This window comes from Salmo trutta, chromosome 15, assembly GCF_901001165.1.
Source record: "Salmo trutta chromosome 15, fSalTru1.1, whole genome shotgun sequence".
Lineage (NCBI taxonomy): Eukaryota > Metazoa > Chordata > Actinopteri > Salmoniformes > Salmonidae > Salmo > Salmo trutta.
Window position 1 is genome coordinate 1,894,169 of NC_042971.1, and position 27,546 is coordinate 1,921,714.

The following is a 27,546-nucleotide window of genomic DNA, read 5'->3' on the forward strand; positions in this document are numbered from 1 at the left end:
GAGGAGAACAGAAAGGTGACATGGAGGAGAGAGAAGCAGCCGTATCCTGATCACCCAGAGAGATTTGAGGACTGTAGACAGGTGCTGTGTAGAGAGGGTCTGACTGGGCGCTGTTACTGGGAGGCAGAGTGGAGTGGGGGGGCTGATATAGGAGTGACATATAAAGGAATCAGCAGGAGAGGAAGGGGTGAGGACTGTTGTCTTGGATACAATGACAAGTCCTGGAGTCTGTTCTGCGATGACAACAGTTACTCTGCCTGGTATAATAATAACTCCACTACCATAGACGTCCCCTCCTCCAGCTCCCACAGAGTAGGAGTGTATCTGGACTGGCCAGCCGGCACTCTGTCCTTCTATAGAGCCTCCTCTGACACACTGACCCACCTGATCACATTCACCTCCACATTCACTGAGCCCCTCTATCCAGGATTTAGGGTTTATTATGTTGGCTCTTCAGTGTCCCTGAAATAATAACTGGACACACACACACACACACTGGACACACACACACACACACACAGTGGACACACACACACACTAGACACACACAAACACACAGGACACACACACACATACACACTGAACACAAACACACTGAACACACACACACACACACACTGAACACACACACACTGAACACACACACACTGAACACACACACACTGAACACACACACACACACTGAACACACACACACACTGAACACACACACACACTGGACACACACACAAACACACTGGACACACACACACACTGGACACACACACTAGACACACACAAACACACAGGACACACACACACATACACACTGAACACACACACACTGAACACACACACACACTGAACACACACACACATTGAACACACACACACACACACACACACACACTGGACACACACACACTCACTGGACACACCCACACACACTGGACACACACACTGGACACACACACACACACACTGAACACACACACACACTGAACACACACACACACACTGAACACACACACACTGAACACACACACACACACAGAACACACACACACACTGAACACACACACACGCACTGAACACACACACACACACACACACACTGAACACACACACACACACACACACACACACTGGGCACACACACACACACTGAACACACACACACACACACTGGGCACATACTCACACACACACACACACACACACACACACACACACACACACACTGAACACACACACACACACACTGGGCACATACTCACACACACACACACACACACTCACACACACACACACACACACACACACACACACTGAACACACACACACACACACACACACACTGGGCACATACTCACACACACACACACACACACACACACACACACACACACACACACATTGAAACACACACACACACTCTGGACATACACACACACACTGGACACACACATACTGAACACACACACACTGAACACAGACACTGGAGACACACACACACACACACTGGACACACTGGACACACACTGGACACACACACACACACACTGAACACACACACACACTGAACACACACACACACACTGAACACACACACACACACTGAACACACACACACACTGAACACACACACACACTGGACACACACTGAACACACACACACACTGGACACACACTGAACACACACACACTGGACACACACTGGACACACACACACACTGAACACACACACACTGGACACACTCTGAACACACACACACTGAAACACACACACACACACTCACTGGACACCCACACACACACACCCACTGAACACACACCCACTGAACACACACACACTGAACACACACACTGGACACACACACACACGCTGGCCACCCACTCAAACTGGACAAACACACATACACACAAACACTGGGCAAACACACTGGACACACAAACACACACTCTCACTGGACACACAGACACACACACACACACACACAAACACTGGAATGACACATAAACACACTCACTGGACATACAAACACACTGGAAACACACTGGACACACACGGACACACACACACTGGACAAACACACACACTGGAAACACACACACATTGGACACACACACTTACTGGACACACACACACACTGGACACACATAAACACTGACACACACACACTGGACACTCACACGTGACAGGCTTGTAATATTTTCTGATCTTTTACCACTTTTCATTTTTTATGATATATTTTACTGTTTGTGTTTGTACCACAGGAGGTTGGTGGGACCTTATTTAGGGAGGACAGGCTTGTAATGGCTGGAGTGGAATAAGTGGAATGGTATCAAACACGTGGTTTCCATGTGTTCCATTTCATTCACTCTGTTCCAGACATTATTATGAGCCGTCCTCCCCTCAGCAGCCTCCTCTGGTATGTACTGTCCTGTATGTGAGAGAGATCCAACAAGGAATTACAATGTATGTATTACTTTTAATACCTGCAAATGGCAAATAAACTACTGGAACTCCTTATGAATGTCTGCAGCCGACAAGAGGTGAAAATATTACAGGAATATTCTGCAAAATGTTGATGAAGACGTCACTCAATCCACCCAAAACAACATGCAGTCTTTCCACAAGACTCCCATGAAGTTATAGTGTGACGTTATGAGTCGACGTTAAAGTAACATTCTCAGAACATACTGCACTTGTTTTATCCTGGTTTAGATGTATCCTCTGTTTAAACATTTAAACTCTTACAATAACACCGTTAAAATACCAATGTGATCATTTCTTGTCTTTTATGTTGGAAAAACAAATTGTACAATTATATGTGGACATACGCTCCATAGTTGTACAAGTATACATGGTTATATTGTACTTTTCATAATAAAACATACTTGAAACAAGAAAAAGCATGTTAATTGTGAAAACAATTTCGTTATTGATTTTTACATTGCTTCTCCCTGTCTCATGTTGACGTTTGTCATGAATCTTGACCTGGAGGCTGAACTGTGCAATTTCCTCTAGATATGTCAGCTGCAAAGTCAGAATTGGCTGTGGAAAATGTTGTTTTATGGTCTTAATTTAAGGGAAGGATTAGCAGTGTGGTTAGGGTTGAGGTTAGGATTAAAATCTGATTGTATTACTTTGTGCCTGTGCCAGCTAGTAACCACTTTGCTGAACTGCCTCCAGGGCAAGATTCATGACAATAAATGCCAACCTGCTTCCAGGGCAAGATTCATGACAATAAATGCCAACCTGCCTCCAGAACAAGATTCATGACAATAAATGCCAACCTGCCTCCAGAACAAGATTCATGACAATAAATGCCAACCTGCCTCCAGAACAAGATTCATGACAATAAATGCCAACCTGCCTTCCAGTCGTCCCCTCCTTATCTTTTCAAGGCTGCAGAACATGCAAGCTAGTGATGTGGGGGTTCTCTCATAACCCTCAGTCCCCAGGTGGGTAGGTGGCAGGTTGAATAAAGAGAAGCTAGTATTGTGGGGGTTCTCTCATAACCCTCAGTCCCCAGGTGGGTAGATGGCAGGTTGAATAAAGAGAAGCTAGTGATGTGGGGGTTCTCTCATAACCCTCAGTCCCCAGGTGGGTAGATGGCAGGTTGAATAAAGAGAAGCTAGTGATGTGGGGGTTCTCTCATAACCCTCAGTCCCCAGGTGGGTAGATGGCAGGTTGAATAAAGAGAAGCTAGTGATGTGGGGGTTCTCTCATAACCCTCAGTCCCCAGGTGGGTAGATGGCAGGTTGAATAAAGAGAAAACAAAAGGCAACATAAAACAATCCATAAATGTATAATTATTATGTAATTTACACAAAACATTAAGGACACCTTTCTTTCCATGACAAACTGACCAGGTATATCTCAATATTAGGAAGGTATCCTTAATATTTTGTCCCATCAGTGACTCTGACCCTTTACATAACAGTCAATCCTCTTTACCAGGAAACCTTCTTTAAATTTCCCCAAATGTTTCCACACTGCTGCTCTCTCACTGCTGCTCCAGGGCCTCTTGGGTTGAGGAGTCATTCTCTTCTAACCTGATCACAGCTGCTCCAGGGCCTCTTGGGTTGAGGAGTCATTCTATTCTAACCTGATCACAGCTGCTCCAGGGCCTCTTGGGTTGAGGAGTCATTCTCTTCTAACCTGATCACAAACAAAGACAAGATTCAAACAAATAAACATGATGGTCCAACACAATGGGGGGGGGGGTATAAGGAAGGTAGGGGAGAGGAGGGGGTATAGGGAAGGTAGGGGAGAGGAGGGGGTAAGGGAAGGTAGGGGAGAGGAGGGGGGTATAGGGAAGGTAGGGGAGAGGAGGGGGTATAGGGAAGGTAGGGGAGAGGAGGGGTATAGGGAAGGTAGGGAGAGGAGGGGGTATAGGGAAGGTAGGGTAGAGGAGGGAGTATTGGGAAGGTAGGGGAGAGGAGGGGGTATAGGGAAGGTAGGGGAGAGGAGGGGGGTATAGGGAAGGTAGGGGAGAGGAGGGGGGTATAGGGAAGGTAGGGGAGAGGAGGGGGGTATAGGGAAGGTAGGGGAGAGGAGGGGGGTATAGGGAAGGTAGGGGAGAGGAGGGGGTATAGGGAAGGTAGGGAAGAGGAGGGGGTATAGGGAAGGTAGGGGAGAGGAGGGGGGACTTCCTCCATGTCAGGTAAGCAGCCTCCAAGTCTACCCTCACCAACTGACCAGACTGAGTGAGTTCTGAACATCCCTCTCTGTCCTCTGATGCTGCGTCCAAGTCTTCTTGGGTCTTTCTGGTGTCTCTGTCTTGACTCTTTAGTGAGTTTTTTCAGTTCTTTCCCTGGCTGCCTGAAAAACACAAAAAGATGGCACATACATAAGAGTTATAAACTATCAAAATAAAGTGAATCCCACACGCCATATATAAACTCCCAGTAATGTATTGGGTATTTACCAACGTCTCAGCATCACTGTGCCTTCTTCAGGGTGATGTCATCAATACTTGAACCAGGTTATGTAGACGAACAGTGCAGTTAGTGCAACCAATGACAATAGAGAGGGGTGTGTCATAATGATTAAGTTAACCTCTCTGGGGCATGTGGGACGAACTCGTCCCACCTACGTAACAGCCACTGAAATCCAGTGGCGCGATTTTTGAATCGTTAGAAATACTATTACTTCAATTTCTCAAACATATGACTATTTTACAGCTATTTAAAGACAAGAATCTCGTTAACCTCTCTGGGGTATGTGGGACGAACTCGTCCCACCTACGTAACAGCTACTGAAATTCCAGTGGCGCGATTTTTGAATCGTTAGAAATACTATTACTTCAATTTCTCAAACATATGACTATTTTACAGTTATTTAAAGACAAGAATCTCGTTAATCTAACCCCACTGTCCGATTTCAAAAAGGCTTTACAACGAAAGCAAAACATTAGATTATGTCAGCAGAGTGCCCAGCCAGAAAAAATCAGACACCCGTTTTTCAAGCTAGCATATAATGTCACATAAACCCAAACCACAGCTAAATGCAGCACTAACCTTTGATGATCTTCATCAGATGACACACCTAGGACATTGTGTTATACAATACATGCATGTCTGTTCAATCAAGTTCATATTTATATCAAAAAACAGCTTTTTGCATTAGCATGTGACGTTCAGAAAAAGCATAACCCCCGCAAACTTCCGGGGAATTTACTAACAGTTTGCTAAATTACTCACGATAAACGTTCACAAAAAGCATAACAATTATTTTAAGAATTATAGATACATTACTCCTCTATGCACTCGATATGTCCGATTTTAAAATAGCTTTTCGGATGAAGCACATTTTGCAATAATCTAAGTACATAGCCCGGCATTACAGGGCTAGCTATTTAGATACCCACCCAGGTCAGCCTCCACCAAATCACATTTCCTATAAGAAAAATGTTCTTACCTTGCTTGTTCTTCATCAGAATACACTGCCAGGACTTCTACTTCAATAACAAATGTAGGTTTGGTCCCAAATAATCCATCGTTATATCCAAACAGCGACGTTTTGTTCGTGAGTTCTAGACACTATCAGAATGCTTCTTCACGGTCCCGCGCATGGCGCATTGGCGTGTCAAAAATGTCTAAATATTCCATTACCGTACTTCGAAGCATGTCAACCGCTGTTTAAAACCAATTTTTATGCCATTTAACTCGTAGATAAGTGATAATATTCCGACCGGGAGTATGCATTGAGCCTAAACAGCCGAATAAAATTTCTCCTCAGGAGCGACTCGTGCACGCGCCTCATTCAAAGGTCCTCGGAGCAGCCACTTACAAAAGGTGATAATGTGTTTCAGCCTGAGGCTCCCTCGTAAACCTTCAGTTATTTCCCGGGCTCTGAGAGCCTATCGGAGCCCTGGGAATTGTCACGTTACAGCTAAGATCCTTACTTTTCAATAAAAAGATGCAAGACGCACGACTCCTTGTCAGACAGGGTACTTCCTGCTTGAAACCTTGTCAGGTTTTTGCCTGCCATAGGAGTTCTGTTATACTCACAGACACCATTCAAACAGTTTTAGAAAATTCAGAGTGTTTTCTATCCAAACCTGAACAATAATATGCATATTCTAGCTTCTGAGTTGGTGTAAGAGGCAGTTAAAAATGGGAACATATTTTTTCCAAAATTCTCAATACTGCCCCCTAGCCCAAACAGGTTAATTACAATGATTTTATGAAACTGTTAAAAAAAACAATAGTTTATGGCATATTAAATAGAAAAAAATTGTAGGGTATATTATATATATCCGGCTCTCAATGAAATCTGATTCATTATGATCTAGGATCAGGTCCCTCCTCTCCATGTAATCTGATTCATTATGATGTAGGATCAGGTCCCCCCTCTCCATGTAATCTGATTCATTATTATCTAGGATCAGGTCCCCTCCTCTCCATGTAATCTGATTCATTATGATCTAGGATCAAGTCCCCCCTCTCCATGTAATCTGATTCATTATTATCTAGGATCAGGTCCCCTCCTCTCCATGTAATCTGATTCATTATGATCTAGGATCAGGTCCCCCCTCTCCATTTAATCTGATTCATTATTATCTAGGATCAGGTCCCCCCTCTCCATGTAATCTGATTCACTATGATCTAGGATCAGGTCCCTCCTCTCCATGTAATCTGATTCATTATGATCTAGGATCAGGTCCCCCCTCTCCATGTAATCTGATTCATTATGATCTAGGATCAGGTCCCTCCTCTCCATGTAATCTGATTCATTATGATCTAGGATCAGGTCCCCCCTCTCCATGTAATCTGATTCATTATTATCTAGGATCAGGTCCCCTCCTCTCCATGTAATCTGATTCATTATGATCTAGGATCAGGTCCCCCCTCTCCATGTAATCTGATTCATTATGATCTAGGATCAGGTCCCCCTTCTCCATGTAATCTGATTCATTATGATCTAGGATCAGGTCCCCCCTCTCCATTTAATCTGATTCATTATGATCTAGGATCAGGTCCCCCCTCTCCATGTAATCTGATTCACTATGATCTAGGATCAGGTCCCTCCTCTCCATGTAATCTGATTCATTATGATCTAGGATCAGGTCCCCCCTCTCCATGTAATCTGATTCATTATGATCTAGGATCAGGTCCCTCCTCTCCATGTAATCTGATTCATTATGATCTAGGATCAGGTCCCCCTCTCCATGTAATCTGATTCATTATGATCTAGGATCAGGTCCCTCCTCTCCATGTAATCTGATTCATTATGATCTAGGATCAGGACCCCCTCTCCATGTAATCTGATTCATTATGATATAGGATCAGGTCCCCCTTCTCCATGTAATCTGATTCATTATGATCTAGGATCAGGTCCCACCTCTCCATTTAATCTGATTCATTATGATCTAGGATCAGGTCCCCCCTCTCCATGTAATCTGATTCACTATGATCTAGGATCAGGTCCCTCCTCTCCATGTAATCTGATTCATTATGATCTAGGATCAGGTCCCCCCTCTCCATGTAATCTGATTCATTATGATCTAGGATCAGGTCCCTCCTCTCCATGTAATCTGATTCATTATGATCTAGGATCAGGTCCCCCCTCTCCATGTAATCTGATTCATTATGATCTAGGATCAGGTCCCTCCTTTCCATGTAATCTGATTCATTATGATCTAGGATCAGGACCCCCTCTCCATGTAATCTGATTCATTATGATATAGGATCAGGTCCCCCCTCTCCATGTAATCTGATTCATTATGATATAGAATCAGGTCCCCCCCTCTCCATGTAATCTGATTCATTATGATCTAGGATCAGGTCCCCCCTCTCCATGTTATCTGATTCATTATGATCTAGGATCAGGTCCCCCCTCTCCATGTAATCTGATTCATTATGATCTAGGATCAGGTCCCCCCTCTCCATGTAATCTGATTCATTATGATCTAGGATCAGGTCCCCCCTCTCCATGTAATCTGATTCATTATGATCTAGGATCAGGTCCCCCTCTCTCCATTTAATCTGATTCATTATGATCTAGGATCAGGTCCCTCCTCTCCATGTAATCTGATTCATTATGATCTAGGATCAGGTCCCCCCTCTCCATTTAATCTGATTCATTATGATCTAGGATCAGGTCCCCCCTCTCCATGTAATCTGATTCATTATGATCTAGGATCAGGTCCCTCCTGTCCATGTAATCTGATTCATTGTGATCTAGGATCAGGTCCCCCCTCTCCATGTAATCTGATTCATTATGATCTAGGATCAGGTCCCTCCTCTCCATGTAATCTGATTCATTATGATCTAGGATCAGGTCCCCCCTCTCCATGTAATCTGATTCATTATGATCTAGGATCAGGTCCCTCCTCTCCATGTAATCTGATTCATTATGATCTAGGATCAGGTCCCCCCTCTCCATGTAATCTGATTCATTATGATATAGGATCAGGTCCCCCCCTCTCCATGTAATCTGATTCATTATGATATAGGATCAGGTCCCCCCCTCTCCATGTAATCTGATTCATTATGATCTAGGATCAGGTCCCCCTCTCTCCATGTAAACTAATTCATTATGATCTAGGATCAGGTCCCCCCTCTCCATGTAATATGATTCATTATGATCTAGGATCAGGTCCCCCCTCTCGATGTAATCTGATTCATTATGATATAGGATCAGGTCTCCCCTCTCCATGTAATCTGATTCATTATGATTGTCAAGTTGTGTATGGTTCACACTGCAGCTCTTTGCCCAAACTTGAAAAAGGCCTTTAAGGACTGAAGGACGCAAGGGACAACTCAATTTTCTTCTAACTTCTTTTATTTCTTTAGTCAGTTAGTTAGTTAATTAGTTCTTTAGTTAGCTTGATAATTAGTTAATTAGGTTGATAACCTTTAAAGGCAAAACACAAAAATAAATATACATTACTTCAAGTAAAGTCATTTCAAATTAAATACATAATCTCAATGTAGTCACATTATCTAAATTATACTATATACTAAATTAGACAATTGGTCTCAATTCTCAACACAAATAAACACCTAAGTTGCAACAATTTTACACAACAATGTCCATGTGCCTACCGGTTGAGTCTCCAGAATCCTAAATGAGCTGAATGTGTATGGATGAGTCTCCTCTTCCGTGAAGGACTTCCAGTGAAATGCTTTTCCACCAAACATTTCACCACCTGCTATCACAAAGGTGCACCAGTATATATGTTCCCCAGGGAAACACAAGCTAATGATGGGTTCCACAATGCATACACTCTTTCGCCCCCTGCTGGTGTTTTATCTTTGAAATCAGAACGCCTTGAATGTCAATACCTGTCTTTTGACGCAACACCTCCCACTTGATCTCCTGGTTCTTGAACCCAAGGAGGTCACATCGGCTCCATCTTCGATGGCTTTACTTCTGCTCTTCTACAGGTAATAACACAACCAATCGCCTGACGTCCCTGTGAAGAATTGTAGCAGGGATTTTGGTTGAACGTTTCTTTGCTTTGTCTCCACAAACATGCTTCAAAGTTGAGATGGGATAACTTGGGAAGGTTCGTATATTTGCATCTCTCACAATGCCCTCCTTGTCAGCGTTGACTCCTCAAAGCGTTCTGGTCTGCAAGCCAGACGACGTCTCCAACGGCCACGTTTCGCTGCTTTGTGTGCCACTTACTCCTCACAAACAGGTTAGGTCCAGCCAACTGACTCCACTTCCTCCAGAACCAGTTAACTTCTGCTTGAATGACTCTTAACCGTTTGTAGGAGTAGTCTTCAAACTCAAAGCTTCCTAAGTCTCCGCTAGGTCCAGTCCTTCCAAGCAGAAGAGAATTAGGGCTGATGTATTCTATGCAGTCCTCCCGGCTCTGAGTCCTGGCATCTATGGGCCTTTCATTGGCAAGGTTAGCAGCCATGAACATAAATGTTTGAAACTCACTCCATGTGAAGAGTCCTTCGCCTCTCATATTGTGCAAGGCCCGCTTCACAGTGCGAACAGCTGCTTCTGCAGCACCATTCCTGTGAGGGGAGTCTGCTGGGTGGATCTTCCAGCTCCACTCTGTTCCATGCTTTGAAGCTTCATTTTCAAGCTCAGATGTAATTTGTTGATCCAGGAAGTGGTAGAGCTCTTTGAGGGCAGGTCTGGCACCCACAAAGTTCTTTCCAGGATCTGACCAGAGTTTCTTTGGATGCCCTCTCAGTGCCGTGAATCTTTGGTAGGCCAGTAAGAAGCCTTCAGTTGACTGGTCACTGACAACATCTGTGTGTATAGCTCTGGATGCCATACAGCAGAAGACAATTCCCCACACCTTGAGCTTGACTTTCTTTCTCACCTCGTCCTTGACTTCATATGGTCCAAATAAGTCCACTGTTGTATACTCAAATGGTCTGGCTGGTGTTATACGCTCGGGTGGAAGGTCACTCATGATCTGTTGGCACTTTCTGGCCCTAGCCTTTCTGCACACCACACAGTTGTCAACTCTCTTTTTGCCAGCTTCCGGCCTTTTATCACCCAGGCTTTCTTCCTCATCCGGAGGAGTGTACCTGCTATTTCTTCATTGTTTGCATCATGAGCCTCTTGGGCTAGGAGAGTGGATATCCATGCCTCATATGGTAGAATTGGTACAGCAGTCTCGTCCTCATCAAAGATCTTGAACCTCCCTCCACAAACCAAGAGCCCAGTCTCTTCATCTCTGTAAACAGCGAGTCTGTTGAGAGTGGTGCCTTGAAAGGTTATACCTTCTTGAGCTGCAAGGAACAGGTCTCTTAGTGCATCTTCACACTCCCCAACAGTGAGTACAGCTTGTTTGCCTCTGGACTTCCAGTTTGTTGAAAGAATTTCCTCCCACTTTGGTTTATCTGAGGCTGAATTCCTGGTCAACACTTCTTTCCATTTCGTTGCAGCTCTCCAAACCCAGGCAATGACTCGGATCAGCCTGGTCAGGCTGCTGAATTTCCTGATGTCAATCAGTTTTGTCACCGCAGAGCCAGCTGGTGGTCTTCGGATCTTAGTCTTAAGTTCATCTGGGTTATTTTGCCTGCTTTGCTGTGCATCACTCTGACTTTCCTTCTGAACTCCCACTTCAGGAAGTACATCATTCTTGTTTCTCTTGGCCTGCGCTCTGGTCAGTGCTGCAGAGAAATATTTCCTTTGAAGTTTGTTTATGCCTTCCTTGGCATAAGCTGCAATTTCTTTGGCTGACTTCTGTGGCCACTCTTCCATGGGTTGCCGCAGGAACGCTGGTCCATTTTGCCACATGGAATCTTCTTGGAGGTCTTCCGGGGCTGCCCCCCTTGTTATGATGTCAGCACTGTTCAGGCCTCCCGGGATCCACCACCAGTCTTCGACAGATGTGGATTTCTGGATCTCTCCAACTCTGTTCGCGAAGAAAGATTGATACCCATAACTGTCTCTCTGGATAGCTCCCACCACAGTTTGACTGTCCAGCAGATGGAGCCATCGTTCAATTTCTATACGACTGTGTTTTTCAACGTACTTTCGAAGTCGTGCTGCGCAGACAGCACCGCAGATTTCAGCTTTCACTGCCTCCCCCTTTTTGTCCAAAGGTGTGAGTTTTGCTTTGGACTCAACCAACCTGACTTGGATGCCTTGCTCGGTTTCCCATCTGAAGTACACTACGGCTCCATAGCTCTTCTCACTTCCGTCAGAGAATGTTATTCCCCAAGGTTTACCAATCCAGTTGACTGGTGTGAGGCTTCTGTGGAAGGTGATTTGGCTAAGACGTGTGTACTCCTCAAACAGTTTGATGGCTTCTTCTCTCAATTGTTCAGACAGAGGTTTGTCCCACGTGTTTCGGGTCAGAGTTTTGCCTCCAGCTTCTTGAAACGCCTTTCTGACAAGAATGGCACCCTTTTGTTTGGCAGGTGTGACGAGGCCTATTGGGTCATACAGGCTAGCTACTTGGCTTAGCAGTTCTCTTCTCGTCAGTGGGTTTGGAGTTTTCCCTCTCACCTCTTCTTCAAGGAGATTTTGTCCAACTCTCATCTTCTTTTTCCTCTTTGAGAAATTGATTGAAGTCATAAGGTACAGTTTGTCCTCTTCAACAAGGTATCCAACTCCAAGGGCTTTATTGTCTCCTTTCCTCATCTGGTTTGGGAGAATAAGTACTGTCCCTGACACCGCTCCTTGTTCTCCTGGTACGATCTCCTGCCTCCCACTTTGGCCTGACCGGACCCAGGGTTTGAGGAAGAATCCGCCTGTCCTCAGGATCTCTTCAACTCCTTTGGTGTCCTTGTCCAGCTTTTGTAAGTCATTATGGGAAGTCAGGATGTCATCGACATAGGCATCCTCTTCAAGGATCCTACGTTCCTCCTCCAGGTGAGCGAACATGGGCAGTTTTGCTGTCTCTCTCATGGCCAGTTGTGCAATGCACCCTGCTGGTCGATCGCCAATGTTGACTCTGGTGATGGCATACTCTTCAATCTCTTCCTCCTCAGTGTTTCTCCAGAGAAATCTGTGGAGATGCATCTCCAGGTTTTCTAACCACACCGAATTGTACATCTTCCTGATGTCGCCAAGAGCAGCATGGACACCTCTTCTGAACCTGAGTAGTACTGCTCGGATGTGATTGAGGACATCAGGCCCTTTCAGCAGCAGGTCATTCATGCTGACCCCTTTAAACTTCTGGCTGCTGTTCCATACCAGTCGCACAGGTGTTGTGACAGAGTGTGGGTTTGGCGCCACCAAGTGGCTGACATACCATACTGGTCCTTTCCAGCTGGCAATCATCTCTTTGGTGAGTTTCTTTGCTGCTCTTCTCTCCACCATTTCATGCACTTGAGCTGTGTAGGCTATTTTCCACTCTGGCTCTTTCTTGAGTTGTTTTTCTGTTCTTAAGAAGGTGGCTTCAACCCCACTCCTGTTGTAAGGAAGGGAACTTGGATCTTGAATCCAGGGGTATTTTGTGTCCCAGTGCGGTTTATCACTGTGGGCATCTGCTTTGATGTAGGTGAGGCCTTTCCTTATGATCTCCAGCTCCCTTTCCTCACTCAGAGTCATTTCCTTGCCTCCTGGTTGACAATTGCCGCACCGGCATCCTCCACACTTCGGTTCGCAAGCTGCTCCAATGCTATCCCATTTCCACCAATCCAAGAACTCTCTGCGAGCAACTGTGCTTTTGGTTTCAGCTGTGAACTCTTGTGTTTTAGTTATCTCTTGATACTTGACAGCGGTTGCTCTCATGGATCGAGCAAAGTGCGTTCCAGACCTGTGCGCGGCCATATCGACTTCTTCAAACAGATCTGGATGTGCTCCACCAACAATCTTTCCTAGCGGGCTCTCCCATAAGACAAGGTCTCCAATCACCTTCACTCTTTGCGGAGCAAGTCTTCCTTCGCGGTGGCTTATCAGTAGCTCAATGCTCTCCGGTCTCCTCAGATCTCCTAGACTGACTTCTGGGAAGAACTTCTTGAGTTGCTCAGGTTTGATGACTCTGTGGATGCTGGCAATTTCATTCAAACCATGGCAGACAAGCTCATGGGCTCTTTCTGTGCCTCTAGGCATTTTGACCCTCACTCTGAGGAGATATCTTCTGGTTTTAACCTTCATGGCCATCCCCCCAACTCCATGGACGACTAAAGTGATGTTTTCACTTTGAAGATTTAATCTCCTGGCAGCTCTGTGGGTGATATAATTTGTGTCCGATGCCAAGTCGATCAGGGTTCCAATTTTTTGTCCTGCATTGGCAGTTACCTCGAGCAGCATTAGAATAACTGGCAATTCTTCTACTGCACTTGACACAATCTCTCCAAGCTGGGTCTTTTCACCACAGTTTGTCTTTGCGGTGATATTGGTGAACGCTCTCTTGAATTTGTCCGCCATCTCTGGGGAGAGTTTAGATACAAATTCTTCCTGCTCCTCAGTCCGCGTTCTCACATTGAATTGTCTTCTTTCTGAGTCACTCCTCCTGAAGTCTCCCTTCAGGCATAGAAAGAAATGGTGGTCCTTTTTACAGTTTCTGTTCCTGCACAGGTATGTCTCTTTGCATTCATCATCTTCTCCATGACAGACCAAGCACCTCTTGCAGGCCCCCAGCTTTTCTACAGCAGCCAACTTTTCCACTGGCTTCAGTTCCTTGAAACGCTTGCAAAATAATATTTTTTCTCTGTGCTTTTCATCACCACACACAACACAGCCTCCTTTCATTGTGGACCGCGTGGACGCATATTTCCTCTCCATGCAAGCATTTCTCTTTTCTGGCCTTTCACTCACTCCCAGCTGCTCCAGTTTTTCAAGAATTTCCTCTTGTGTTTTCAGGAATTTAAGAAGGTTCTCAAAGTGATTATCTGGTGTGACATTATTCCTCGGATTAACCTGTCTGGGCTAGGGGGCAGTATTGAGAATTTTGGAAAAAATATGTTCCCATTTTTAACTGCCTCCTACACCAACTCAGAAGCTAGAATATGCATATTATTGTTCAGGTTTGGATAGAAAACACTCTGAATTTTCTAAAACTGTTTGAATGGTGTCTGTGAGTATAACAGAACTCCTATGGCAGGCAAAAACCTGACAAGGTTTCAAGCAGGAAGTACCCTGTCTGTCAAGGAGTCGTGCGTCTTGCATCTTTTTATTGAAAAGTAAGGATCTTAGCTGTAACGTGACAATTCCCAGGGCTCCAATAGGCTCTCAGAGCCCGCGAAAACCCTGAAGGTTTACGAGGGAGCCTCAGGCTGAAACATATTATCGCCTTTTGTAAGTGGATGCTGAGAGGACCTTTGAATGATGCGCGTGCATGAGTCGCTTCTGAGGAGAAATTGTATTCGGCTGTTTAGGCTCAATGCATACTCCCGGTCGGAATATTATCACTTCTCTACGACATAAATGGCATAAAAATTGGTTTTAAACAGCGGTTGACATGCTTCGAAGTACGGTAATGGAATATTTAGACATTTTTGACACGCCAATGCGCCACGCGTGGGACCGTGAATAAGCATTCTGATAGTGTCTAGAACTCACGAACAAAACGTCGCTGTTGGAATATAACGATGGATTACTTGGGACCAAACCAACATTTGTTATTGAAGTAGAAGTCCTGGCAGTGTATTCTGATGAAGAACAAGCAAGGTAAGAACATTTTTCTTATAGGAAATTTGATTTTGGTGGAGGCTGACCTGGGTGGGTATCTAAATAGCTAGCCCTGTAATGCCGGGCTATGTACTTAGATTATTGCAAAATGTGCTTCATCCGAAAAGCTATTTTAAAATCGGACATATCGAGTGCATAGAGGGGTAATGTATCTATAATTCTTAAAATAATTGTTATGCTTTTTGTGAACGTTTATCGTGAGTAATTTAGCAAACTGTTAGTAATTCCCCGGAAGTTTGCGGTGGTTATGCTTTTTCTGAACGTCACATGCTAATGTAAAAAGCTGGTTTTTGATATAAATATGAACTTGATTGAACAGACATGCATGTATTGTATAACACAATGTCCTAGGTGTGTCATCTGATGAAGATCATCAAAGGTTAGTGCTGCATTTAGCTGTGGTTTGGGTTTATGTGACATGATATGCTAGCTTGAAAAATGGGTGTCAGATTTTTTCTGGCTGGGCACTCTGCTGACATAATCTAATGTTTTGCTTTCGTTGTAAAGCCTTTTTGAAATCGGACAGTGGGGTTAGATTAACGAGATTCTTGTCTTTAAATAGCTGTGAAATAGTCATATGTTTGAGAAATTGAAGTTATAGTATTTCTAACGATTCAGAAATCGCGCCACTGGAATTCCAGTAGCTGTTACGTAGGTGGGACGAAATCGTCCCACATACCCCAGAGAGGTTAACCATGAAGACAAGCCACTCCCTCTTGATGTCGTCAGGTAACTTGCTTTCTATGGATCTGATCACTAGAGGGTTGTTGATGGCTCCTGTGTTTCCAAGCTCCGTGAGGTCATCCAGGGCCTTCTCTATAGTTTGGATCATGTCGATAACTTTCCTAGGCTGATTTGCCCTTAAAGCAGGAATTTTCTCCAGATCCTCCATTATCTCCAAGGCAATTGTAGACTTGTTTCCATATCTGTTCTCCAGCACCCTGAACATGTCCTCAGCAGTGTTGTAGGAAGACAAACGGAGGCCTCTGCATATCCTCTCATCTATACTGTCAATGAGTTGGATCCTCTTTACCTCGACTGAGCCTGTTGGTTCCCCCTGCTTTTGCAGACTCTCCCAGTCTCTTCTCCATCGATGGAAGTTCCTTTTATACCCACTGAACTTGGGTAGACAGATTGGCTTTATCCTCAGTGTCGGTTGTGGAGCTGCCATGGGCACCTGCGGCACTCTCCCTCCGACTCTCTCCTCTTCTGCAATTCTTTGTGCTGTGAGAAATCCTGCCCTCCTTGCTTCAAGGTTGTTGCCGAATGCCTTCAGATCCTTCACTCTCCCTCCGAGCCTTTCCTTTTCTGCCACCGGAATCCACATCTCCCACTCTGCTAGGCTTGCGATTGCATTTTGGACTTGTGTTTCCACACTATCCCACCGTAGCTCAAAGCCATCTCTGTTTATAGCGGTAACAGGTATCTCAGCAACTCCATCACAGGCTGTCTCGGCTTCATGGATTGCAGACTTCACCTCATTTTCGCCATATCTAGGCCATAGATTGGACTGGACCATCTCCCTGACCTCATCCAATCGTGCTTCGCATTCTTGGAACGTCTTCTCAACTTCATTCTGCTTCTCCTTGCTCAGTTCAGCTTCTTCACCCTCATCGGTTCCAGCTTCAATGTCTGCCAGAAGGCCAGCCCTGTACTCGTCATTTGTCTCACTGACCGTCCTCGCCTCCGACTTGAGCTTCTTGAACTCCTCTTGTAGTTCTCTTTTAGTCATGTGCTTTGCAACTCTGCTGAGGAAGTTCGCCTGCTTGGTAAAAGTGCTTTTAGCTAAAGTTCTTTTTTGCTTCAGCTCCTTCACTGTTATTCCAAGAGCTTCCTCCGCCATGTTGAGATGTCAGTCAATATTCCTCTCTGCGACGACAGCTTTCCTGACTTCAGGCCGTTAATCCTTTTGTCTTCACTGCCACGCGGTTATCAACTGTCAAGTTGTGTATGGTTCACACTGCAGCTCTTTGCCCAAACTTGAAAAAGGCCTTTAAGGACTGAAGGACGCAAGGGACAACTCAATTTTCTTCTAACTTCTTTTATTTCTTTAGTCAGTTAGTTAGTTAATTAGTTCTTTAGTTAGCTTGATAATTAGTTAATTAGGTTGATAACCTTTAAAGGCAAAACACAAAAATAAATATACATTACTTCAAGTAAAGTCATTTCAAATTAAATACATAATCTCAATGTAGTCACATTATCTAAATTATACTATATACTAAATTAGACAATTGGTCTCAATTCTCAACACAAATAAACACCTAAGTTGCAACAATTTTACACAACAATGTCCATGTGCCTACCGGTTGAGTCTCCAGAATCCTAAATGAGCTGAATGTGTATGGATGAGTCTCCTCTTCCGTGAAGGACTTCCAGTGAAATGCTTTTCCACCAAACATTTCACCACCTGCTATCACAAAGGTGCACCAGTATATATGTTCCCCAGGGAAACACAAGCTAATGATGGGTTCCACAATGCATACACTCTTTCGCCCCCTGCTGGTGTTTTATCTTTGAAATCAGAACGCCTTGAATGTCAATACCTGTCTTTTGACGCAACAATGATCTAGGATCAGGTCCCCCCTCTCCATGTAATCTGATTCATTATGATCTAGGATCAGGTCCCCTCCTCTCCATGTAATATGATTCATTATGATCTAGGATCAGGTCCCCCCTCTCGATGTAATCTGATTCATTATGATATAGGATCAGGTCCCCCCTCTCGATGTAATCTGATTCATTATGATCTAGGATCAGGTCCCCCCTCTCCATGTAATCTGATTCATTATGATCTAGGATCAGGTCCCCTCCTCTCCATGTAATCTGATTCATTATAATCTAGGATCTTTGTAACGGCTGTCGTCAGAATTAGACCAAGGTGCAGTGGAGGATGTGTTCATCTTTAGAATTTTAATTGAAAAAAGACAACACTACAAAAATAAACCAAAGATGATAGCAAAACAGTCCTGTCAGGATTAACTCTACACAGAAAACCCACAAAACCCAAAGGAAAAACATGCTCCTTATGTGTGACTCCCAATCAGCAACAACGAACTTCAGCTGTGCCTGATTGGGAGCCACACACGGCCCAAAACAAAGAAATACAAAAACATAGAAAAAGGAACATAGAACGCCCACCCAATGTAACACCCTGGCCTAACCAAAATAAAGAACAAAAACCCCTCTCTATGGCCAGGGCGTTACAATGTGCCAGTAGATGAGTGGGCCACATGAGACGTGGCTTCCAGTTCATGTGAGGAGGTAGTTGACAATGGTAGTGGAATGGTCATCACTTGTTAAATCATAGAACAGGAGGGGACTCAGCTGGAAATACAAACAGCAGATACGTTCCCTTGAAGCTGAGCCATCGTAGGTTAGAACTTCAAGTTTGTCCATGAAAATAAACACGGAGTTCACATCTCGCCCACTTGGCAAATCAAAGTAGCCAAAAAAACTATTTCTGAATAAAGCCCTGATCATCCACATACAGTACCTGACGATAACTGAGAACGGCAAGCAGACTGGTGGCAACCATAGGTCCCAGAGTGGGGGGGGGCAATTTTTTACCCTGGGGCCCAGAGTTTGTCCTTATCTGTTGACCTAACCAGGAAATCTCTGGACCCTATAAGGTATGACAGTGATGAGTCAGTTGTAAAAAGGTTTTGCAAGGGCTATGATGGGAACAGTTTGCCCTTATCTGTTGACCTGACCAGTAAAACTCTGGACCCTATAAGGTATGACAGTGATGAATCAGTTGTAAAAGGTTTTGTAAGGGCACTGATGGAACCAGTTTGAACTAAATCAGGGCACATGATTTTAATAACTCTTAGGGCTCGCGGACCGCTAGCGAAACACCTACGACAACATCCGGTGAAATTGCAGAGCGCCAAATTCAAAATATAAATATATTAAACATTTATGAAACTACAAGTGTCATAAATCATTTAAAAGCTTAGAATCTTGGCAATCGAACTGCGTTGTCAGATTTCAAAAAGGCTTTACGGTGAAAGAATAGCTTTCGATTATCTGAGGACAGCACCCCACAATAACATATTTTCCAAACTTGCACAGGCGTCACAGAATCCCAAATAGCGATAAAATAAATCACTTACCTTTGAAGATCTTCCTCTGTTTGCATTCCCAAGGGTCCCAGCTACACAACGAATGGTCGTTTTGTTCGATAAAGTCCTTTTTTATATCCCAAAATAGTCTGTTTAGCAGGCGCCATGACTTCAGAAATCCACTCCTTCAACATGCAGACAAAGAAGTTCTAAAAGCTACCAGTAAATTTCGTCCAAGCAAGTCAAATAACGTGTCTATATCATCCTCAGGTTGTCTAAAATGTAAATAAACTATAATATTTCATACGGAAAGTACTGTGTTCAATAGGAATGCCAAATTCGCAAGTGTGCACCCTCTCCATCGCGCGCAAAAACACTGATGTGACCCAAGCAGTCAGCTCACTGAAAGTGTAAATATTTATTTATTTTTCAAAATAGAAGCCTCAAAACCTTGAATAAATACTGTTGACATCTAGTGGAAGCTATTATGAATTGCAATCTGGGTGACGGACATAGGAGTTTTCAATAGCTTTACAAAATATGAGCCTGTGATTTTATTTATACATTTTTTGGTCGGATTTTCTTCGGGTTTTCGCCTGCCATATCTGTTCTGTTATACTCACAGACATTATTTTAACAATTTTGGAAACGTCAGAGTGTTTTCTTTCCAAATCTACCAATTATATGCATAGCTTCTGGGCCTGAGTAACAGGCATTTTACTTTGGGCTCGCCAGACTCTCCGAACTTCCGAAAACTGCCCCCTAGCCCTAAGACATTTTAACGGTCCTCACACTGTTCATGCTCTAATTTCATAGACGTGTACTGCTCACCTTTTCATCTCGTAATGAATAATGTGGAAATTGAGCAAGTTGAGGTGACTAAACTGCTTGGAGTAACCCTGGATTGTAAACTGCCATGGTCAAAACATATTGATATGACAGTAGCTAAGATGGGGAGAAGTCTGTCCATAATAAAGCCCTGCTCTACCTTCTTAACAACACTATCAACAAGGCAGGTCCTACAGGCCCTAGTTTCTACCTTCTGTAATGGGAATTCTGTTCCCAATGTTTATAAACCGAACTTCAATTAAACTACTCAGTCTGCCCCCCAGAGGGTGTAAGATTCTGGTTGAATGAAGCAGACGAAGAGCCAGCCTACAATTGGTCAGAATGTTTATTTACGAGTGCTCTGAATATCATACAATGTACACAGCCTTTTATACCTGACATTTGGTCATACCCCTTCCAAATGCCCCTCCTCTTCTTTAACACTGTCAATGCTTATTTACAAGTCTTGTCCATCTCATACATTGCTTATCATATCCTGCCCCATGTTACATAATCTACTGCAAGCCTAAAGGTTTCTCCCCTCCCTGGGTGGGGAGACCTTCTTCCTGTTATCAGTTTCACAGTGGTCACATGTTGTCTGCTGTCTGGTTGCTTACATTGCTAAATCATTAAGCTTCAACTTTTCCGACACACACACATTAGTACATTCATCTTATAATCACTCGGTTATACCTTTTCAGGGTGAAATCATTTAGTCAAACCTTTAATCATATTATTTCCATTACAATCCACCCTATTGGCTAAATATTTCACATACACTATAACACATCTATTTTTATTGGATTCAGAAATGTCACACAAAATCAAACTAGATCAAAGAAAACGAATACATGTATTTTCATTACATACTTATTAATGACTGTTCTAAGCCTATGTCCAGTCATAACTCTTCGGATTAGGATTTTTGCTATGACCTTCATTTAGAGAAACAGTCTTCCTAAACATTAACCTTTTTGGGATAGGGGGCAGTATTGAGAATTTTGGAAAAAATATGTGCCCATTTTTAACTGCCTCCTACACCAACTCAGAAGCTAGAATATGCATATTATTGTTCAGGTTTGGATAGAAAACACTCTGAATTTTCTAAAACTGTTTGAATGGTGTCTGTGAGTATAACAGAACTCCTATGGCAGGCAAAAACCTGACAAGGTTTCAAGCAGGAAGTACCCTGTCTGACAAGGAGTCGTGCGTCTTGCATCTGTTTATTGAAAAGTAAGGATCTTAGCTGTAACGTGACAATTCCCAGGGCTCCGATAGGCTCTCAGAACCCGGGAAATAACTGAAGGTTAACGAGGCAGCCTCAGGCTGAAACACATTATCGGCTTTGGCAAGTGACGGCTCAGAGGACCTTTGAATGAGGCGCGTGCACGATTCGCTCCTGAGGAGAAATTTTATTCGGCTGTTTAGGCTCAATGCATATTCCGGTCGGAATATTATCACTTTTCTACGAGTTAAATGGCATAAAAATTGGTTTTAAACAGCGGTTGACATGCTTCGAAGTACGGTAATGGAATATTTAGACATTTTTTGTCACGCCAATGCGCCATGCGCGACACCGTGATGAAGCATTCTGATAGTGTCTTGAACTCACGAACAAAACGTCGCTGTTTGGATATAACGATGGATTATTTGGGACCAAACCAACATTTGTTGTTGAAGTAGAAGTCCTGGCAGTGTATTCTGACGAAGAACAAGCAAGGTAAGAACATTTTTCTTATAGGAAATGTGATTTTGGTGGAGGCTGACCTGGGTGTGTGTCTAAATAGCTAGCCCTGTGATGCCGGGCTATGTACTTAGATTATTGCAAAATGTGCTTCATCCGAAAAGCTATTTTAAAATCGGACATATCGAGTGCATAGAGGAGTAATGTATCTATAATTCTTAAAATAATTGTTATGCTTTTTGTGAACGTTTATCGTGAGTAATTTAGCAAACTGTTAGTAAATTCCCCGGAAGTTTGCGGGGGTTATGCTTTTTCTGAACGTCACATGCTAATGTAAAAAGCTGTTTTTTGATATAAATATGAACTTGATTGAACAGACATGCATGTATTGTATAACACAATGTCCTAGGTGTGTCATCTGATGAAGATCATAAAAGGTTAGTGCTGCATTTAGCTGTGGTTTGGGTTTATGTGACATGATATGCTAGCTTGAAAAATGGGTGTCTGAGTATTTCTGGCTGGGCACTCTGCTGACATAATCTAATGTTTTGCTTTCGTTGTAAAGCCTTTTTGAAATCGGACAGTGGGGTTAGATTAACGAGATTCTTGTCTTTAAATAGCTGTAAAATAGTCATATGTTTGAGAAATTGAAGTAATATTATTTCTAACGATTCAAAAATCGCGCCACTGGATTTCAGTGGCTGTTACGTAGGTGGGACGAGTTCGTCCCACATGCGCCAGAGAGGTTAAAACCTCTTACATCTACACGTTCCGCTAGCGGAACGATTGCTCCAATATCCAATGATGGGCGGGGCGCGAAATTCAAACTCCTCTAAAATCGAAAACTTCCATTTTTCAAACATATGACTATTTTACAGCTATTTAAAGACAAGACTCTCCTTTATCTAACCAAACTGTCCGATTTCAAAAAGGCTTTACAGCGAAAGCAAAACATTAGAATATGTCAGCAGAGTACCCAGCCAGAAATATTCAGACACCCATTTTTCAAGCTAGCATATCATGTCACATAAACCCAAACCACAGCTAAATGCAGCACTAACCTTTGATAATCTTCATCAGATGACACACCTAGGACATTATGTTATACAATACATGCATGTCTGTTCAATCAAGTTCATATTTATATAAAAAACCAGCTTTTTACATTAGCATGTGACGTTCAGAACTAGCATTCCCACCGAACACTTCCGGTGATTTTACTAAATTACTCACGATAAACGTTCACAAAAAGCATAACAATTATTTTAAGAATTATAGATACAGAACTCCTCTATGCACTCGATATGTCCGATTTTAAAATAGCTTTTCGGATGAAGCACATTTTGCAATAATCTAAGTACATAGCCCGGCATTACAGGGCTAGCTATTTAGACACCCTGCAAGTTTAGCCTTCACCAAAATCACATTTCCTATAAGAAAAATGTTCTTACCTTGCTTGTTCTTTGTCAGAATACACTGCCAGGACTTCTACTTCAATAACAAATGTTGGTTTGGTCCCAAATAATCCATCGTTATATCCAAACAGCGACGTTTTGTTCGTGCTTTCTAGACACTATCCCAACGCTAAATCTCGGCCACGAGCATGACGCAAAATATGACAAAAAATTTCTAAATATTCCATTACCGTACTTCGAAGCATGTCAACCGCTGTTTAAAACCAATTTTTATGCAATTTATCTCGTAGAGAAGCGATAATATTCCGACCGGGAATCTGCCTGTCTGTAAACTGAGGAAAAAACCGAAAGCCGGGGGCGGGGCGGGTCACGCGCCTAAGGCTTAGTCCATCGAGTGACCACTCAGCTCTTGCTCTCCTGTGCTTCAGCCAGGGCTTTGAATTACGTCATTCCTCTTTTTCCCGGGCACTGAGACTCCATTGTTGACGTGCGAAGTGTCACGTAAGAGCAGAGATCCTTTGTAAACGATAGAGATAATAAAGAAGGGCAAGAAATGTTCAGACAGGGTACTTCCTGAACAGAAGCATCTCAGGTTTTTGCCTGCCATAGGAGTTCTGTTATACTCACAGACACCATTCAAACAGTTTCAGAAACTTTGGAGTGTTTTCTCTCCAAAGCTAATAATTATATGCATATTCTAGTTTCTGGGCAGGACTAATAATCAGATTAAATCGGGTACGTTTTTTATCCAGCCGTGAAAATACTGCCCCCTATCCGTAACAGGTTAAAGATCGTCTCGTCTAACATTGGCACCTCGTAATTGAATGAATCCTCCACCAGGCTCGGCGGTAGGTATTTGTCATCCCACTGGTCTGAACTTGGAATCGGTCCGTATCTCACCATCTGCTCCGTCATCGATCTCTCCAGAGCCCTGGAAATGAGACCTCTCGCACAAGGGACCAAACAACAACCACATAATATCAACACAGTCATACAGGTGAAAGCAGCCCACAACACAGTGATTACAACCTTTTTCCATTTTCCGAACGTACTATCAAACCATCCCGTGAGTGCCGTGTCCACCCCGGAATTTTCTGCTAACTCCTGAGCTAAATTGTTTAGACCGACCAGGGCCTTGGTCAATGATCCATCTGGAGCTGTGTTCTCAGGGATGAAAGTACAGCATTCAGATCCGAACATCACACACACACCACCCTTTTCAGCCAGAAGCATATCCAAAGCTATTCTATTCTGCAATACCATCAAAGTGGTCGCAGCTGTCTGTTCTGCTAACCCTTGAATTGCCTCTCTGGTATAGTTGATGAAACGCTGTTGGTTATAATAAATGTAATTTATCCAATCCACATTTTTATTGAGAGTCGACCACCAAAAAAGACTTAATTCCAATCCAGCCCATATCTGATTCCTAGCTTTAAACTCATCAGGCACCCCCCTTGGAACCCCAATGCTATCAATGTAAATTCTATCATCAAAGGACCCTGACAGAGCACTCCTCCCCTCTCTTTCACCTGGCACTAGGTCTTTGTGTTGTATAAGGGTGAAGGGCATGCCTAACTGTACCAATGCACAAATACCAGTCCAATTTGCAGGCAGGTTTGGCCACAGCTTCATCCCTCCACACAACCACCAGACATCCGCTCTCTGCCTTTTTATCTTACTGAAGTCCTCGGAACTCAACCACCCAGTCAGGTCCCTCATTGTCTCGTCAGTTGTAACATTCTCTGTCCTATTGCATGTTCTTACTTCCCCTACGTTCCATCCGTGTGTGTTGTGTCGAGCCATGCAATAATAGTCTCCTCCTGCGACTGTGAAAGGGGGAAGTCTGGATCTAATGGGCACATAGGATACAGATAATTCAGATCAGTGCAACTGTCTGGCTTCCTTGCCTTCATGAACAGCTTTGCCATACAGGCCATTCCCCTTGGTAAATTAATTCCATCGAGTAGAAAGGGGATGGTTGTCAACTGAAGTTTGGCTGTTGCGCAGGCATAACCTTCTTCTTTAGCTACTGATCTAGCTGTATACTGAATCCATTCCAGCCATAGGTTGGAATCCCCAAACCAAGTCTCCACCTCAATCACTTCTTCTTACATCAAGACGTTCCGCTAGCGGAACACCTGCTCCAATTTCCAATGATGGGGGTGGCGCGAAATACAAAGTCCTCGAAAATCCGAAAACTTCCATTTTTCAAACATATGACTATTTTACACCATTTTAAAGACAAGACTCTCCTTAATCTAACCACACTGTCCGATTTCAAAAAGGCTTTACAGTGAAAGCAAAACATTAGATTATGTCAGCAGAGTACCCAGCCAGAAATAATCAGACACCCATTTTTCAAGCTAGCATATAATGTCACAAAAAACAAAACCACAGCTAAATGCAGCAATAACCTTTGATGATCTTCATCAGATAACACTCCTAGGACATTATGTTATACAATACATGCATGTTTTGTTCAATCAAGGTCATATTTATATCAAAAATGTCACGTCCTGACTAGCAGATGGAGCTAGTGTTTTAGTTTTGGGGTCAGGACGTGGCAGGTTTGTGTTTGTTAAATGTTGGGTTGATGATTGGGACTTCCAATTGAAGGCAGGTGTGTATAGTTGCCTTTGATTGGAAGTCCTATATAGGTGTGTGTGTTTGTCTTTGGGGTTGTGGGGAATTGTTTTGCACTGTGGTTTTTAAGCCTGCAAACTGTTGCTGCTGCTGTCGTGGTTTTTTTGTTTTCCGGTGGATGCTTTACTCCTTTTGTTGGGGAAATAAAATATGAGTATCCACACTTCCGCTGCGCCTTGGTCCTCCATTACAGACGACAACCGTGACAAAAAAACAGCTTTTTACATTAGCATGTGACGTTCAGAACTAGCATTCCCACCGAACACTTCCGGTGAATTTACTAAATTACTCACGATAAACGTTCACAAAAAACATAACAATTATTTTAAGAATTATAGATACAGAACTCCTTTATGCAATCGAGGTGTCCGATTTTAAAATAGCTTTTCGGTGAAAGCACATTTTGCAATATTCTAAGTAGATAGCCCGGCATCACGGGCTAGCTATTTAGACACCCACCAAGTTTAGCCCTCACCAAACTCCGATTTACTATTAGAAAAGTTAGATTACCTTTGCTGTTCTTCGTCAGAATGCACTCCCAGGACTTCTACTTCAATAACAAATGTTGGTTTGGTTCAAAATAATCCATAGTTATATCCAAAGAGCGGCGTTTTGTTCGTGCGTTCAAGACACTATCCGAAAGGGTAAAGAAGGGTGATGCGCCCGACGCGTTTCGTGACAAAAAAATTCTAAATATTCCATTACCGTACTTCGAAGCATGTCAACCGCTGTTTAAAATCAATTTTTATGCCATTTTTCTCGTAAAAAAGCGATAATATTCCGACCGGGAATCTGTGTTTTAGTACAAAGAGAGAGAAAATAAAAACATGGTGTCGTCCCGTGCATGCGCCTCAGTCTGATAGTCCTCTGATAGACCACTTACCAAAGGCGCTAATGTTTTTCAGCCAGGGGCTGGAATTACATCATTCAGCTTTTCCCTGGTTCTGAGAGCCTATGGGAGCCGTAGGAAGTGTCATGTTACAGCAAAGATCCTAAGTTTTCAATAAACAGAGCCAAGAAGCCCAAGGAATGGTCAGAGAGGGTACTTCCTGTACAGAATCTTCTCAGGTTTTTGCCTGCCATATGAGTTCTGTTATACTCACAGACACCATTCAAACAGTTTTAGAAACTTTAGGGTGTTTTCTATCCAAAGCCAATAATTATATGCATATTCTAGTTTCTGGGCAGTAGTAATAACCAGATTAAATCGGGTACGTTTTTTATCCGGCCGTGTAAATACTGCCCCCTAGCCCTAACAGGTTAATCATTCCAAGAAAACTCATCATTTGTTTCTTATTGAGGGGTTTAGGTGCTTCTAGGATGGCTGTCTTTCTGGTAGAATTAAGTGTTCTCCCTTCT

The 27,546-nt window shown here is 43.3% G+C and overlaps 3 protein-coding genes across 3 annotated transcripts in view; 2 read left to right on the forward strand and 1 right to left on the reverse strand.

The window, feature by feature from the left end:
* The window catches only part of LOC115149570 (NLR family CARD domain-containing protein 3-like), a gene marked incomplete at its 5' end in the record, with an annotated part of 22,288 nt that extends 21,736 nt beyond the window's left edge, over nt 1-552 (forward strand). The window contains one exon of the mRNA XM_029692526.1: nt 1-552. This exon is cut by the window's left edge and continues 45 nt beyond it. Coding sequence (XP_029548386.1) covers nt 1-471 — 471 coding nt within the window.
* The window catches only part of LOC115149648 (tripartite motif-containing protein 16-like), a 1,197,515-nt gene that overhangs the window by 34,592 nt on the left and 1,135,377 nt on the right, over nt 1-27,546 (forward strand). The gene's annotated exons all lie outside the window — the stretch shown is intronic.
* Nucleotides 10,789-17,563, reverse strand: LOC115149571 (uncharacterized). The gene is made up of 3 exons (XM_029692527.1): nt 16,248-17,563; nt 11,621-14,782; nt 10,789-11,530 (listed from the first exon to the last, which is right to left on the reverse strand). Exons 1-3 carry the CDS (start codon nt 17,394-17,396, stop codon nt 10,871-10,873), a joined length of 4,971 nt encoding a protein of 1,656 aa, XP_029548387.1. The 5' UTR covers nt 17,397-17,563; the 3' UTR covers nt 10,789-10,870.

Excerpts from the sequence above, each read along its gene's own strand:
- LOC115149571 (XM_029692527.1), bottom strand. The coding sequence starts at position 17,396 with ATGGCGGAGGAAGCTCTTGGAATAACAGTGAAGGAGCTGAAGCAAAAA. Across the intron at positions 14,783-16,247 it reads GGGAGTGGCTTGTCTTCATG|GTTAATCCGAGGAATAATGT; the intron begins GTTAACCTCTCT and ends TAGCCCAGACAG. Across the intron at positions 11,531-11,620 it reads AAATTGCAGCTTATGCCAAG|GTGGGAGTTCAGAAGGAAAG; the intron begins GAAGGCATAAAC and ends GTACTTCCTGAA.